Source organism: Talpa europaea, assembly GCF_964194135.1.
Source record: "Talpa europaea genome assembly, chromosome: 10".
NCBI classification, from domain to species: Eukaryota; Metazoa; Chordata; class Mammalia; order Eulipotyphla; family Talpidae; genus Talpa; species Talpa europaea.
Genome location: NC_140077.1, coordinates 5,622,682 through 5,637,719, shown reverse-complemented (window position 1 = coordinate 5,637,719; position 15,038 = coordinate 5,622,682). Strand labels below are relative to the sequence as shown.

Here is a 15,038-nt window from a genome sequence, read left to right as displayed (position 1 = left end):
CTCCCATGGCAGCCTTCTTGCCCGCCTCGGGGCCTGCTGGGTCCTTCCTTCAGGCTCCTCCCCGAGCATCCTCCTTTCCAGGGAGGCTCAGGAGCAAGTCCACGTGCTCCCAGCCTGCAGCTCAGTGTGTCAGCACGTCTTCTGTTGTGCTGATTGTAGTTTCTGCGTGGCTGGGGATTAATTCAGGAAATATTCGAGTGAATTTATTGCTTAATTTCACTATTCCTCACCCACAGCCGTCTTAGCTCTGTGTGTGTGTGTGTGTGTGTGTGCGCGCGTGCGCGCATGTGCGTGTGCTCTTGTATGCCCAGGCGTGCCTGTGTGCCAGGATGGGGGTGCTGCATGTGTGGGAAGAGCCAGAAAATCACATTCTTTTTCCATTGCTCAGTCAACGCCAAAATCAGTGCTATGATTGTCCTGTCAAAGGGGCCACTTGGGAAAGTGTGAGCAGGCTGTGCTGCGATCCTGTTAAGGAGAAAGGCTCTCCGACTGGCACTGTAGAACCTGAACGGCTTAAGGACAGAGACAGTGAACATCTTCCCAGTGCCAGGCAGCCCCACGTGGTTCCGTCCCCGCTGCCAACTCCAGAGGCAAGGAAACTGAGGCCCAGGGAAAATAAGAAACCCGTCCAAAGTTGCCCCCTCACAAGTGGCAGATCATGAATTTTGGAGCCAGATCTGTTGAGACTTATCTTTATATTTGGTGACTGCTGTGCTGGCTGCTTCTGCAAGGGGACCCGGCTAATAGCGCTCACGTGTTACCCGTGAAGAAAGTGCTTTAATTCAGACTATATCAGCTCAGAATTTTTAATAAGTGGGTCAAAGGCTAAGTTGCTGCATTATGTATGAGAGAATGGTGTGAACATGTGCCCAGGAAGAAGGGGGGCCTTGACAGTGGAGCACATTTTTCCTGCAATTAGCCCGTGTTTACAAGCCATTGTTTTCCTTTTGCTCCTGTAAAGAGAGTGCAAGAAGGGACCACAGGTGTAAGCTCCCTGCTTTATTGTACAGACAGCCCCACTTGAGCGATAATCTGTAAAATAGGGACCAGACTCCCCAAAATGTCAACATCTCAAAAACAAGGAAAGTCTGACAAATTGCCATGACCCAGGGGCCTAAGGAATATTAGGGCCCAAAAAGGACAAAATTCAATTTAAGGAAATCTAAATAAAGTATGGACTGAAGTGAATTAAATGTGTCAGTATTGGTTCATCAGTTAAAACAAATGTGCATGTTAATGTCAGATGGTAATCATCTGTAAAATTGAGTGTGCAATATAGGGACATCTTTGCAATTCTGGTAAATCTAAAGCTGCTTATAATGAAATTTATATATATATATATATATAAAGGCTTACCTAGTTAAAAAAGTACTGTTTCCAACATTGGTAGAAATTGAGCTTAAAGATTTTCTAGCCTTCAAGCTTTTATGTTTTTTTAAAAGATTTATTTATTTATGCATACAAGAGCTGGGGTACAGGCCAGAGATGGTGTGGGGGTGAGAGGCTTCACCAGAGACAGCGGGGAACAGGCAGACTGACCAAAGTACGCTGCTGAGGGGAGCAGCGGATGAGGCAGGAGAGGTCTGCTGCGCCATGTGGGCTGCTCCCTGGCGGGCTGGGGATCAAACCTTTGCTGCAGAGGCTGCGGATTGCTTCACAGTGCGGTGCTTAACCCCTTCGCCACCAGGGAGGCCCTAGACTTCAAGCTTTAAAAGCAAAGCTTTCACGCTTCTCCATCCAACTTCCGCCTGAGTCTTTTTTTTTTTTTACGTTTTATTTATTTATTTTTAATTTTATTTTTTATAGAGGCATGTTTTATTTATTTGTTTGTTTGTTTATTACAAACACTGGGTACAGTCAGAAGCGCGGGAGGGTGAGAGAATTCACCAGAGCCAGAGCGGGGAGCAGAGCAGGCAGAAGGACCGAAGGACACTGCTGAGGGGAGCAGCGGGCGGCAGGAGAGGTCTGCGCGCCATGTGGGACCCTCGCCGGGGGCCGGGGAGCAGCCGGGGATCGAACCGGCGCTGCAGAGGCCGCGGGCAGCTTCGCAACCCAGCGCTCAACCGCTGCGCCACCGGGGAGGCCCCTAAGTTTTATTTATTTATACAAGCACTGGATATAGTCAGAAGCGCAGGAGGGTGAGAGAATTCACCAGAGCCAGAGTGGGGAACAGAACAGGCAGAAGGACTGAAGTACACTGCTGAGGGGAGCAGCGGGCGGCAGGAGAGGTCTGCATGCCATGTGGGACCCTCGCCGGGGGCCCGGGGATCAAACTGGCGCTGCAGAGGCTGCGGGCAGCTTTGCAGCCCAGCGCTCAACTGCTGCGCCACTGGGGAGGCCCACGCCTGAGTCTTTTTTTTAAAGATTTTTAAATGAATGAAAAAATAAAAATAAATTTTAAAAGATTTTTAAATAAATAAATTTTTAGATAAATCTTTTTTAAAAAGATCCACAGTCGTGACTGAAACTCATTGAGACCCACTGTGGGTACATGTTGGCTTTTACTCAGCAAGTTGGGAAAGAGGTTTGCTGGGGAGCTCGCTTGTGGGAGTTCCAGCTGGGGCATCTCTCGGTACTCCAGGCCGCAAGAAGGACCGATTTTCAGATAAATGAAAAAAAAGCAAAAACAAAGAAGCATGTTCTCAGCCTGCAGAACCTCGGGGTCTCCATAGCCTCCCTCAAGGTCAGCGTCCTGGCCCGGGGGGGTCAGACCCTGTGATGGGTAAGTGCAGCTGCTTGGAGCTCACAAGGGCTTTAGCAAGCTGGCTGCAGCCTGTGCAAGGTGTGGGTTTATTTGTTAAAAACAATGACTTTTCTGCCTGTATGAGGAAGGTATTTATGCTGAGTTGAAACATTAAAAAGAGATGAGTGTAGGGAGCAGGGAGAGCCCGCCGAGCCTTTCTCCAGTGCTGTTATTAATAATAATTTGCAAGCCTCTGAAGGAGCACTTTAAAGGCAAAATTGTAAATGATGAATTATAAAGTCAGAGCAGATGAGCTTTAATTATTGATGGAACGTGCAGGATTCAAGTTAGCAGGGCAGCCTCCAAATGTGCCTTTTTCCTCTTTTTGACTAGAGGGGGCGAGAACAGAGAGACCGAGAGAAGCAAGGAGAGCGCGCGTGCACACATACAAGCACACGCGTGCACACACTCGGCGGGGAGGGAACAAACGGATGCTCAGGCTCGGGGACAGATGGGGCTGAGAGAGACTCAGAGTCAGAGACACACAGAGATAAACAGAAGAGACAGACACGCAGGGGAGGACAGCAGTGCCCTGCCCTGGACCGGGGCCGTCCTCTGGCAGCCTCCTTGTCAGTCCTTCTTCCCGTGACCTCCCGGGGCGGGAGGGACAGGGCAGCTCTCGGGCACAGACGCAGGAGGCACGAGAGCCCTACTGTCCCGGCCTGACCCCTGCAGAGGCCCCGCCGGCTCAGGGTCGTCTGCTGGGCCCTGGGCTTCAACGCGTGGATCTGAGGGGACGCAGAGATTTGGTCCACACGGGCCTGCTGCGATGTGCCTCGTGGGTCTGCAGATCAGCGCAGAAGAGCAGGAATTTCAGCAAGCCTGAGTCCCCTGCCTTGGCTGGACAGAGACACTTGTAGTCGGGGCTGGCCGTGTCTCGCCTGGCAGGCTACGGTGTGCCTGTCCCGTGGCTTAGAACGCAGCAGGGCCTGGAGGAGAGAGGACTTCTGACGACTGCCGGTCGGAGGCGCCTCCTGGTGTCTTTCTCGAGCCCACGTGTGTTATATATATATATATATATGTATTTTTTAAAGATTTATTTATTTATTTATTTATTTATACAAGCACTGGGTACAGTCAGAAGCGCGGGAGGGTGAGAGAATTCACCAGAGCCAGAGCGGGGAGCAGAGCAGGCAGAAGGACCAAAGTACACTGCTGGGGGGAGCAGCGGGTGGCAGGAGAGGTCTGCGCGCCATGTGGGACCCTCCTCCGGTGGCTGGGGAGCAGCCGGGAATCGAACCGGCACTGCAGAGGCCGCGGGCAGCTTCGCAACCCAGCGCTCAACCGCTGCGCCACCGGGGAGGCCCAACCATGTGTTATATTTTTTTTCACTAGCATCCATAAATATTTTATTTCTAGTTAGATTTTCAAGAATCTGAGGTTAAAGGTGTCAGTGGAAGTTACTCATGCAAGGAGTCGGGCTTGCAGAGTCACCGCCTGGTTTTACTCTGGGGAGGCAGAACAGGGGCCACGTCGGTGGGATGGTGGACACGGGTGCTCGTGCTTCACTGTCCACAGTGAGACCCGCAGCCAGGGAGATCCTCAGCCGCTGAGGAGCCGCTTCTCTTTTGCTAAACTCCTGTGCAATGGTCAACAGTCCTTCTCAGAACTGGGGGGAGGGGGGCATCTCATGGGGCATCTACGCATGCACCTCCATGTGCCCCCCCTTGCACGTGCCCCAGCAGCCTCCCCATTCTGGACCACTCCCCTGGCGGGGCATCAGGATGGAGGCCGTCCAGCCCAGCATGACTGGGAGCACCGCCTTCTCCGGGGCTGCAGGGAAGGGACAGCAACTCCTGACGGTTGCTGTCATCCCCACGTTGGTCACGCTGAGGGCCCTCAGGTCCCGTGATATGCCCAAGCTCCTGTGATGTGCCCGAGCTCTCATGGTTAGATCAGGGAGGGGGTCTGAGATGGCCATTCTCTGCTCGAGGACCCCCTCTCATGCAGCCACCTTCTGATTACCTTTCGGGGGAATTCTGTCTCCCCCATTCTGGTGCGTCTGGGTGAGTTGCTTATTTATTAGGTTTCCCTCCCTTCCTCTGACTAAGAGATGGGTTCGCCGGATGCTCCCAGCTGTGTCCTCAACCCTGGTCCTCAGCCTCCACAGCCCCTCAATAAAGTCCATGTGCTATGGCTGCCCAGCATTGGTTCCCATTTCTTGTGATTTTGTTCGCTCTGCAGTGGCTCAGCAGGACTCCTCAAGCTGTGTGTGTCTCCCCCTTCACCTGCAGGGGGTGGCCTAGCCTCAAGGCGGCCAGTTGTGGGTGGCCATTGAGTTGGCGACTTCTCAGCCTGGCCTCTGTGGACAGCTGCTCAGCGCTGAAAATAGGACTTGCCCCAAAACCCGACAGACTCTGGTGCTGGGAGTCTTGGGCTAAGTGCGCTGTCATCTGCTTTGACTTTCCCTAAGGTGTCAGCTGGCAAATTCTAGCAGCCTGGCCCGCTGCTCTCCTTGCTGTTGTCCACAGATGACAGCTCCTGATGGGGACTCTGGGTCGCCTGACATCCACGCAGCGTCTCGGCCGTCGGCGGAGTTGAAATCCCCTCCTCCCCTTTAACATGGAGCAGTGGAGCAGCTTCCTGTGCTGTGTCCAGGGTGGGTCAGTTCAAGCCTGACCCTTTGCGGTCAGCTCGAAAAAGTGAGCAGCCTGGTGAAATTGTTTTAAGCAGGAGGCGTGTGCTCAGGCGAGTGTGTGTGTGTGCGTGTGTGAGCATGTGTGACTTTCTTGTTGTTCATAAAGCATGCAGATACATATGTGTGTCTGTTTTACGAGTTTTACTGTATACTTAACGCTGTTGAACTATATTGTGTGTCATCATATGATGTACTTGTGGGTGCTGATCTCACACTATTTTGTTGTCCATAGATGCTCCTATTTAAACAAAACCCAAACCACAGATTAACAGGGCCTGGCTGGCCACATTTTCCTGCTAAAATGTCTATCCTTGGGGACAGTTTCCATCAAGTTCCCTGCTGTGACACAGCTTGTCATCCGTGAGGGGTTCGCCTTCCTCATTGCAGGGCACAGAAAGGTTTTCAAACTTCATAGCTTATAGAGATTCTGAAAACCAAGAAAAAGTTAAAAAAAAATTTTTTTAAGCTTTCCTTGGCGGGTGGGGTTGCTTGGATTTCGGTGCCCCGGGCCCGTTTCTGTCTTCCTTCTCTCCGTGGCCCACATGGGGCCCCAGCAACACAGCCTCGTGCTAGCACGTCCATCTAGTTGTGGGGCAGGCCTCTCTCGGGCCCCTGGATGGTCCCCTGAGCCCAGGACAGCCCCTGAGATGCAGGCGCTGTGGCCGTGACTCCCTGCTGGGTGCCAGGACTTTCCCCGACAGGTGTGGCCAGGAGGGAGTTGGCCAGCACCCCCCTCCCCGACCCTCGCGTGGATTTTCCAGTTCTTCCAAAGAGCTAAGTTGTTCTCAACAATGGACTTTTTTTTTAAGTATTGGTCTTTATCTTTTTTTTTTTCTTTGTAAGATTTATTTATTTATGCATACAAGAGCTGGGGTACAGGCCAGAGGTGTGGGAGGTGAGAGGATTCACCAGAGACAGAGTGGGGAGCAGAACAGGCAGATTGACTGAAATACACTGCTGAGGGGAGCAGGGGTGAGTCAGGAGAGGTCTGCTGCGCCGTGTGGGTAGCTCCCTGGCCCGGGATCAAACTCATGCTGCAGGGGCTGCAGATAACTTCATAGGTTGGTCTTAACCCCTTGCGCCACCAGGGAAGCCCCCTCAAGGATGGACTTTTCAACAAGTCTGTGATACATTGAGCATCTAAACAAAATGAAAGTCCTTCTTCCAAAGTGTAGCAATTTCATATAAGGTGCATTTGGAAACACAGTTCTGTTGCAAAAAATGTGTGGAAGCCACTGATGTCAGTGAAAAGGGCACAGATTTTAGGGACCTACCCTGGACATGGGAACCCAGCTGCCCTTGCTGCGTGAGTGTGGCCGGTGGTCACCCGCCTCTCCAGCTGTCACGGTGCCCTCTGCCCAGGTTGCTGTCCAGCCAGCAGGAAGTGGACACCACAGAGGTGTCCAGGGTGCCTAGCTCAGTGTCTGACACGCGACAACAGGTCAACATGGGGCACTTATTTTAATGCTATTCAGGCTGAGAATGAGGGCGCCATGCTCAACACCCTTACGAGCAATCTCTTCATGCTTTGGACACGCGTGTGTTTCACTGTCTTGCATCTAATTGCGTATTTACTTAGCTGGTGAGTGGAGCACATGCGTGTCCTGGTAAATAATTTTTTCAGCTACTGAGAGTATTTTAGCTGACTGCAGAGACACATTTCTCTTGTGGATACATCTTTGTAGCAAATGGAATTAATTTCCTTTTCATTCCTTTTGAAAGCGTGTGGGGCCTTAGTGTCTTATAGTTGTTTTGTTGTAGAAAAAAAATACAAAGGCGGCAGCCAATGGGAACTGCTTTTATGCATCGGACTTCAAAATGCTGCTTTGGATTGATGTGTGGGCTCTTTGTGGGTGGACGGCAGACATCCCCACTCTTAGAAGTGTTTTTAAGCCCCCGGGAAACTCCATAGGGGAAAAGGAGCTAATTAAAAAAGCTGCCATCCGCCTCCTCTAATTAACTTGCTCTCCACTCCTGGGAGAGGGTGTGGAACTAGGAAACAGTGCGTGCAGCGCCGGAAGTGAATGGTGTTCTTGGGGTCCACGATGTTTTGACGCAGCAGTGGTTCCTAGTAAACACGCAGAGACCCACAAAGGCGCCTGGTGTGCCCTCCCCCTCCCTGGCGCTGCCTCCCCCAGGGGGCAGGGGTGGGGGTGTGAATGGTGGTCCCTTCCGCACTGGAGCAGGTGTGCCCCGGGCAGCTGCAGCAGGGGAGACCTCATTGGAATTCAGCAGCTTGAACCCGGGGACATCCGGCCCTCCCTGTCGCTTGCTTGTGCTGCTGGGAAGGAGCAGGGGCCCTTTGTGCACTAAAGCGGCGCATCGTGGGGCCCAGGGTTGCAGAAACCTCCGGACTAGAACTAGCCTGCAGCCTCCCCTCCGTCTCTCTGCCGGATGCTGGCGAGCTCACGCCCTCCCTGGCTGGTGATGCTGCTAACTTTTTTGGGACATCAGAAGGAGATTTAGATCCCAGAGATACTAACAGAGGAGTTAGGGGTTGGAGTTGGGGGGAGGGGAGGAGAAGCTGTTCTTCCCCGGAGATGGCTTTTGCCTCCTGGAGAATGTGGGCTCCGGTGGAATGGGCCCGGTGGATGTGGACCACGGTGACCAGCAGCGGGGACCCCAATCTGCTCGTCCAGGAGAGCAATGGAGAAAGGCAAGTGGGCTCCATGTCGCTTCCCAGTCTGGCTGATCCATCCTCTTGTTCTGTGTAATTTCTTGGGTTTTTCATACCGGTAAGCAGACTTTGCAAAACTTCAGGTACCCAGATCTCTTGTCATTTGAGTGGGGCTTCAGTTCTCCCCCTGGAGCCAAGCGATGGCCTTTAATATTAAAGCGAGTCTGTGAGAAGTCAGCATGGCCCCCGTGGTGTCTGCATGAATTAGTCTTGACGCATGAAATTTGATCGTGTGTAGGTTTCAGCGCATTGGATCCTGTTGGAGGCAGCTCTGGTATCTCTGTCCGCCTCTTTGGTCCCCTGGGGGGCTTTGGGGGTAGGCATGGGGTTTTGGCATTGATGGTGTGAGTCACTGACACACTGGTGGTAAAAGCAGCATCGATGTTGACTTTCCAAAGCATCCTCTAGCGGCTTCTTCCTCAGGCCTGGCTGGGGTGGTGGCACAGCTTGCATCCTGGGTCTCACCGCTGGCTGGCAGAGGGGCTTTGGAAGATGCTGGTCCTTTGACCCTGGGGGACTCGGCAATGTGAGTGTTTCCACTCCATACTCCCCTGACACACACCTTCTGAATATACGACCTCACCTGGGTTTTGCCCACTGGGTGCTCTGCCAGCAGAGCTCCCCTGCCACTCTCGAGAATTACCTTCTTCGAGGCATTTGCTGCTGTGTCTCTGCATCTGGGCTCCTCAGAGCAGGTTTGGGCCAGGACCATGCAATGGGCATCTCAAGCCTACTGGCCTGAGGACACAACCTGGGCCTGGTGATCTGGGGAGGCCTCATTGATCTGGCTTAAGATGGAGGCCCCAGAGAGGGCGACAGAGCTGTCTGCTCTGGGTTTCCTGAGCCCAGATCAGGGCTTCAGTTTGGGGAGCAGCCTCCCCTTATTCCTCGGTGTGGTATCCTCTGGGGGGAGCTTTGGGCCTCTTTTCTGGGTGAAGAGCACCCTGGAGAGCAGCCCAGTGAGGGCTGTCTCAGTGCCGGGGGTGACCAGCCAGCGTGCCCTGGCCTGGCACGTCCTCCAGCCGACTGGTTCCCTCCTTCATGCCCCGCCTGCGGGTGCGGGCTTGGGAGGCCGTGATGAAAAGGGCCGCTGGCCTCCGTGCAGGAAAAAGATGCCACGATTAGAAAGTGGCTGTCTATAATGACAAGCCCAGGGAAGGGGAAGGGGCGGCATCGTGGGAGAAAGGTGGAGGAGCCCCATGAGGCTCAGTCCCACCCAGTGGGGATCCTGTGGGGGTGTTGGGACCCCAGACTGCAAAGAGCTCCCTGCAGTGCCTCCACAGCTGTTTGGCAGAATGGGAGCCAAATAATGTGTGCCAGAGTTTTCCAGAAGATTCCACTGCATTTGCCACTGAGGCCAGAGATGTGTGTTTTGAGAACAGATCTTTTGGGCACAAAGCTGGGGATCGTGAGACCCACGCTGGGGAACCAGGCTGTGGAATGGCCTTCCCTGTGTCTGTCTTCTGCCCCCAGCAGGGTCGCGAGCCTGATGCCCTGGCCCAGGCAGGGTCGCATCCACACCACTGAGGAACCTGGGCTTTGAGCCCTGGGCAGAGGCAGCCCTGGCCCTCCTCACCTTCTCTTTCCCCCTCTCTCTCCTCCAGGAGCTCTGACTCTGAAGAAGCGTTTGAGACCCCGGAGTCCACGACCCCTGTCAAAGCTCCGCCAGCCCCACCCCCACCGCCCCCCGAAGTCATCCCAGAACCTGAGGTCAGCGTACAGCCTCCCCCGGAAGAACCAGGAAACCCAGGTACCCCAGGGTCAGGCCTCGGTGCGGAATGGCGGAGGCCCAGAGCAGCCCTTGGCTCAGAGGGACTCCTGGGGTGGGAGGGTCCCGCCCGAGGGGGCTGGGGCTGATGTGGGTGCAAGCTGCTGGTCAGCAGGTGCAGCCAGGTACAGCTGAGAGTCTCTTTTGTTTTGCAGAAATTTGGGGGAGTCCTCTGCAGAAACCTCTCCTTTAGCTCGAGCTGTCTTTGCTTGACACTCAGAAGCAGTGTTGAGTGGGAAGTGGGTGCTGGAAGGTTCTATCTTGGATTCTAATATTTTGCCCCTTGGTTCCCGCCTGTGAGAACCCTGCATCTGGCCAGCCCGGGTGGACCTGCATTTTTAATAAAGAACATCCCCCCGTGGCTTGGGCATGTAGATATTGTGTAACTGGACCGGATGGCCAGCGAGCCGAGTCTGTGCAGGGAAGGTTCGCTTATTCCTCATCAAGCTCCAGTTACCTGATTTCCTTTCTGTTTCCCACATGCTTTCTCCTCCAGTGTGACATAAAACACAGGCCTTTCTGTCCCTTTCAGAAGCAGTGATGACAGGTGGTGGGAGGGCTTGGAGGGTGGGACAGATCTGTCCCCCAAGTCCAGGCACCCACCTGGCTGCTGCTCTCAGCGTGCAGCCTCCTGTGCAGACTGCCCTAGTGTGGAAGGCCACTGCAGGCCTGCAAGGAGATGAAGCTGCTCGAAATGGCCAATTAGGGGTGGGTGGTGCCCATGCACCAGCCTCCCACAGGTCATAGCCATGACTCCATAGTGGGATGCACAGCTCCATGGTGGGATGCAGAGCTGTTCTGCAAGATCACACTCTGGTTAACTTGGAGCAGCCATGTCCCAGGCCTGGCCCTTTCCTGGTCCATCTCCCCAGGCTGACCGTGCCCAGGTTTGCACCCTGAGCTGAGGACAGGGAGTCAAGAACAGGGTCAGGACCTTCAGGTGGGTGTCCACATACCTGTGCTTGAGGCCGCGCAGGTGAGGGGTGGAGCTTGGGTGGGAGGAGAAGAAGCAGGTGGAAGGCCGGGCCTCTATTTGTACTGGACCTGGCCAGGAGCCAGGGTGACTATAAAATAAAATAACACTTTGACCTTCATGTTGGTTTTAGAAAGAAATGGGTGGCATTCTTTTTCACCTGCCCTGACTCTAAATAGACCATTGTTTTGGGAAGGGTTGACACTCCCGGGACTGTATGGCTCAGCAGAGATGACCCCTGCGACTGGGAAGAAAGAACAGGCCTGTGTTTAGGGGGAGCAGCTGCCTTTGCTGGGGCGACGCCTGGCCGCCACCAGCCTGGAGGCCCACACAGCACAGCAGTCTAGGTGCTAGGCTCTGAGAAGTAATTACTGGAATTTATTTGGTTTGAAAAAGGTGAAGAAGTCAGGGCTGCTTCCATTTTTCAGAAAGCTTTGTAATCCCACTTTCTTTCTGGTAACAGAGCATCAAAAAAATTCCTTTCCTGTATCATCGTGAAAATTTTGCCCTTTGTTTTTCATGGAAAGTGGCCAAATGACAAATTCATCGTGGCCCCTAGGTCAAATGTAGTTGTGAATAAACTGTCCGTTTTTGTGCGTAGGAGAGTGTTTTCTTTTATGGGCAGCTGCCAGATTCTCCATGTCCCCACCCAAGGTGCCCAGCCCAGCACCTGGGCCCTCTGGACCCTCTGGTCAAGCTTGGTGACCTCGCTGCATTCAGCAGTAAGCTCAGCGAGCCCTGACACTATCCCAGGCTGCTGGCACCCCACACCACAGGCTTAGGGCCTGTTACCCCAGGGAGGACAGGGGGCTAGCGCAGACCCCAGTGCTGGCCTGTTATAGCTGACTTTTGATAACAAGAACAACAATGGCACCACTTGGCAGCATTTTCTTTGCCATGGGCACCACTGGAGGCCATGCCTCTCATTCCGTAGTAACTGGGAAGGGGGTGCTCGGGTGGTGACCGGTTAAGGAACTTCGGTCAAAGTCGCCGAGCTGATCAAGCCAAGGTCTCAGCCGCTTTTGTCTGGCCCTGACCTCTGAGCTGGGCCTGGGGCAGCGCGGTCACGCCGGTCCTCTGTCTCCACGCTGTCTTCTTCAGCTCTTTCCCTGAACTGCCCTTTTTGTGCTCACAGTGATGTTGCAGGGGGAACAAGGACGATGAGAACACAGAAGATGAAAGGCTGGGTTGGGGTCCCCATCACGGCATGTTTACCCATGACCCCAGCGTGTCCCTCTCCCCACCACTTCTGAATGGGGAGCCTTCGTGCTGCTGCGGGGTCCCCAGGCAGGACAGCGAGGATGCGAGGGACGTGGAGCAAGAGTTAACAAAGCAGCACAGAGAGGTGGCATTTGGGGTGCCGGAGGCCCGTCAGGACCCGGCACACGCTCCAGCTTTACTCCTGGGTGACGTCACATTCTGCCTCCCCACAAAGCCCTCCTCCGGCTGCCCCATCCATGGGTTCCGGTGGGAGAACATGTTTTCATAGAGGATGTGTCCGCCTCTGAGGGGTCTCCGTGCTCGATGGCTGACGGCACCCACGCAGCGCAGGGCCCTCCTGAGCCATCGGGAGCTGAGTGGCGGGTTGAGAGCACAGACAGGTGAGAGCAGAGCAGGTGCCCAGGAAGCACCGGGCACTGACCCACCAGGCTCGGGGCCTGGGCCTAGCAGGATGTTTAAGGATCTGGGTCTGGGGTGGGTGACGCCACCTTCACAAAGACCTCTAGCCCCTGAGGCTGGTCCCGTTGGGGCTGAGGGCCCACCTGGACTGCCTGCCTGCCACATCCACCCACCTCCACCTTGCAGACACAGGTAATCGAAGCTCAACCAAGCCAACCCACATTCACCCTCCAAATCATTTCTGTGGCCAAATATTAAAACCATCCCCTGGAGATTTTAAGAAGTAGGATAGGATCTGACAGGAGGTGGGTGAGGCGAGCAACCCAGTCCTGATTTCCCTGCTCCTGAAGCCCTCTGTGGCACCTGGGAAAATGGGGGTTCGGAGCCCCACTCCAGGAGGAGTGAGGTGTGTCTTAGATGGGCAAGTTAGGGAAGTGTTGGATTCATCAGGGGCTCGCTCTGAGCTGTCCGCGGAATGCCACATGAGGATGGAGGTGACGCTTCATTTGTATTGTGAGCTAATTAAAACGAAGACCTTTTCCAGAATAAACATGATCGGCTGCCGTTGGTTATTCATTGCACAGAGGGTGGAGGCTGTGCCTCCCCTTACATATTGGTTTAAGGCGGAGGTGCTGGGCGCCTGCCGTGACACCTTTGGGCCTCTGGGCCCTGGGTCCCTGCCCAGGGTGAGCTCATTGAGGGAGGAGGTGGGGGGAGGCACCGACACAGCAGAAGCCTCCGGTTCGACACAGCCTGGCACGGCTAAGTGCTGTAGCCCTCAAGAAGGGGGTGACAGACGTTGGGTGGCATCAGCTGCCCCCTTTTTGGCTTTCTCCCTTTGCTTGAAAAGTCCTCCTCTTTCCAAACCCCTCAGTTTTCTTAGCTTGGGAATGTTACAGCTAGTGCTAGTGTCGTGGGCAGCCTGGAGGTCTTCCCCAGTTCATATGATGAAGCTTAACCCTCGGGTGACTGTGTTTGAAGACACCTTCAAAGAGCAACTAAGATAAAACAGGGTGATGGGGGTGGGGCCCTAATCTGATGGAACTGGTGTTCCTGTAAGAAGAGGAGGAGACTCCAGGATGTGCCCGCGTGGACACATGGTTCTCTGCAAGCCCAGGAGAGAGACCTCCAGAGAGGTCAGCCCTGTGGATGCTGTGGTCTTAGAGCTGCAGAGCTGGGACAGGGCCATGTCTGTCAGTTATCTAAGCCCGGGGTTTGTCTGCTTGTTTGGTAACCCCAGCAACTAACACAGCCAGGAACCTCCTAGTTAAGCTTTGCATTTCGTGGACCCAGGATGCTGAATTTGGCATCAGATTGACCAGAAGCTGGAGCCAGGGTGGCGCTAGTTACTAGGTCTGCACGGCCGTAGTGCGGAGGTTAAGAAACAGTGAGATCGGGTTTCCTGGCCCACGATGATTTAATTAGGAGACGTCAGTTCTAAAGTGGAAAGGCGCGTTGAGCAGGCAGAGAGCTTTTCTTCTGGGGAGACAGTGAGCAGATGGTTAAGCTGAGGATCTGCTGAGGCTGCACCTTTCCAGGGCGCCTGACATTGAGGCCCCGGGTTCCTTCCGGGCGGTGGAGGCCGGGAGCAGCCTGGCAGAGGGGGCTGTGGGCTTGGAAACGCTGGGCTGGGCTGAGGCCCCTCTTCCTGCAAGGCCCACTGAGGGCACCTGGGCCTCTGCGTCCCTGGTCTTTCCGTGCCCGTCTGCCGTGTCTCGGGCAGGGAGACCAGGAACTGTTGATGGAGGAGGGGGTTCCTGAGGGAATAGGAAAGCAGTTGATTTTAACAAGAAGGGGGGACACCCCTTCTTTTGAGTTGGGAGGGAAGCAAGAGGGCCTTGGAGACGATGAAGGAATCGTTTCGTGGAGAAAGCTACGAGCAAAGCTGAGACCTTCAGGGCAGAGCGCCATCTTCTGGGCCATCTGCTCCCAGTGGGGCTTGGTGGCACTGGGTGCAAAGGGAGAGGAAGGCTCGACAACGACTGGCCAATCGATGCACTTCCAGAAGGGGGTGTCAGTGACAGGGGTGTTTATGGAGCCTGCAAGAGTTGTGGCACATCCAGCACAAGGGCAAACCAGGCCAGCCCCCGAGCTCAGGAGGCCTGGAGTTCCCTGGTATGGGCATCACCTGGTAGCTCTTCGTGGACAGGAATCCTCTGCCCAGGGCTTCAGGCAAAGTTTGGAAAGAGCCACACAAAATACCCACCACCTGCGATTTGCAATGGTGGCATGGGCCTCCCTGAAAGAAACTCCAGGGAGAAGCCAGATTGGGTTTGATCATTTCCCAAACCTTGTTTGATTTGGGAATTAAGAATGGGGCTGCCAGGCTCAGCAACTAAAAAGACAGGACGCCTGGTTAAACTTGAATCGCAGATAAACGACAAATCACTGGGAATTGGGACATACTCATCCTAAAAAGCAGATTCATTTCTCTGAGATTCACATTTCAGGGAGTGGCCTTTGCATCTGGAGACTGTAGCCGTGGGGTGGGGGTGGGGGGTTAACTCCTGTCCACGTTACCCACTTTGGGAACTGTCCCCAGGGACACACGCATCCTTGTCCCTCGTTCTCCTGCGCGAAGGCCTGCGGGCTGCTCTGGGGCGTTTGGCCTCCTCTGCT

General features: G+C 54.4%; 1 protein-coding gene across 5 annotated transcripts in view; it reads left to right on the top strand.

Annotated features, from left to right (window-relative positions):
• Window positions 1-15,038, top strand: part of TACC2 (transforming acidic coiled-coil containing protein 2) — a gene marked incomplete at its 3' end in the record, with an annotated part of 61,583 nt that overhangs the window by 12,938 nt on the left and 33,607 nt on the right. For all 5 annotated transcript variants that reach the window (XM_084245242.1, XM_084245241.1, XM_084245239.1 and 2 more), the window contains exon 2: window positions 9,663-9,808. In XM_084245242.1, the coding sequence (XP_084101368.1) occupies window positions 9,663-9,808 (146 nt within the window). The remainder of the gene's footprint in view (window positions 1-9,662; window positions 9,809-15,038) is intronic.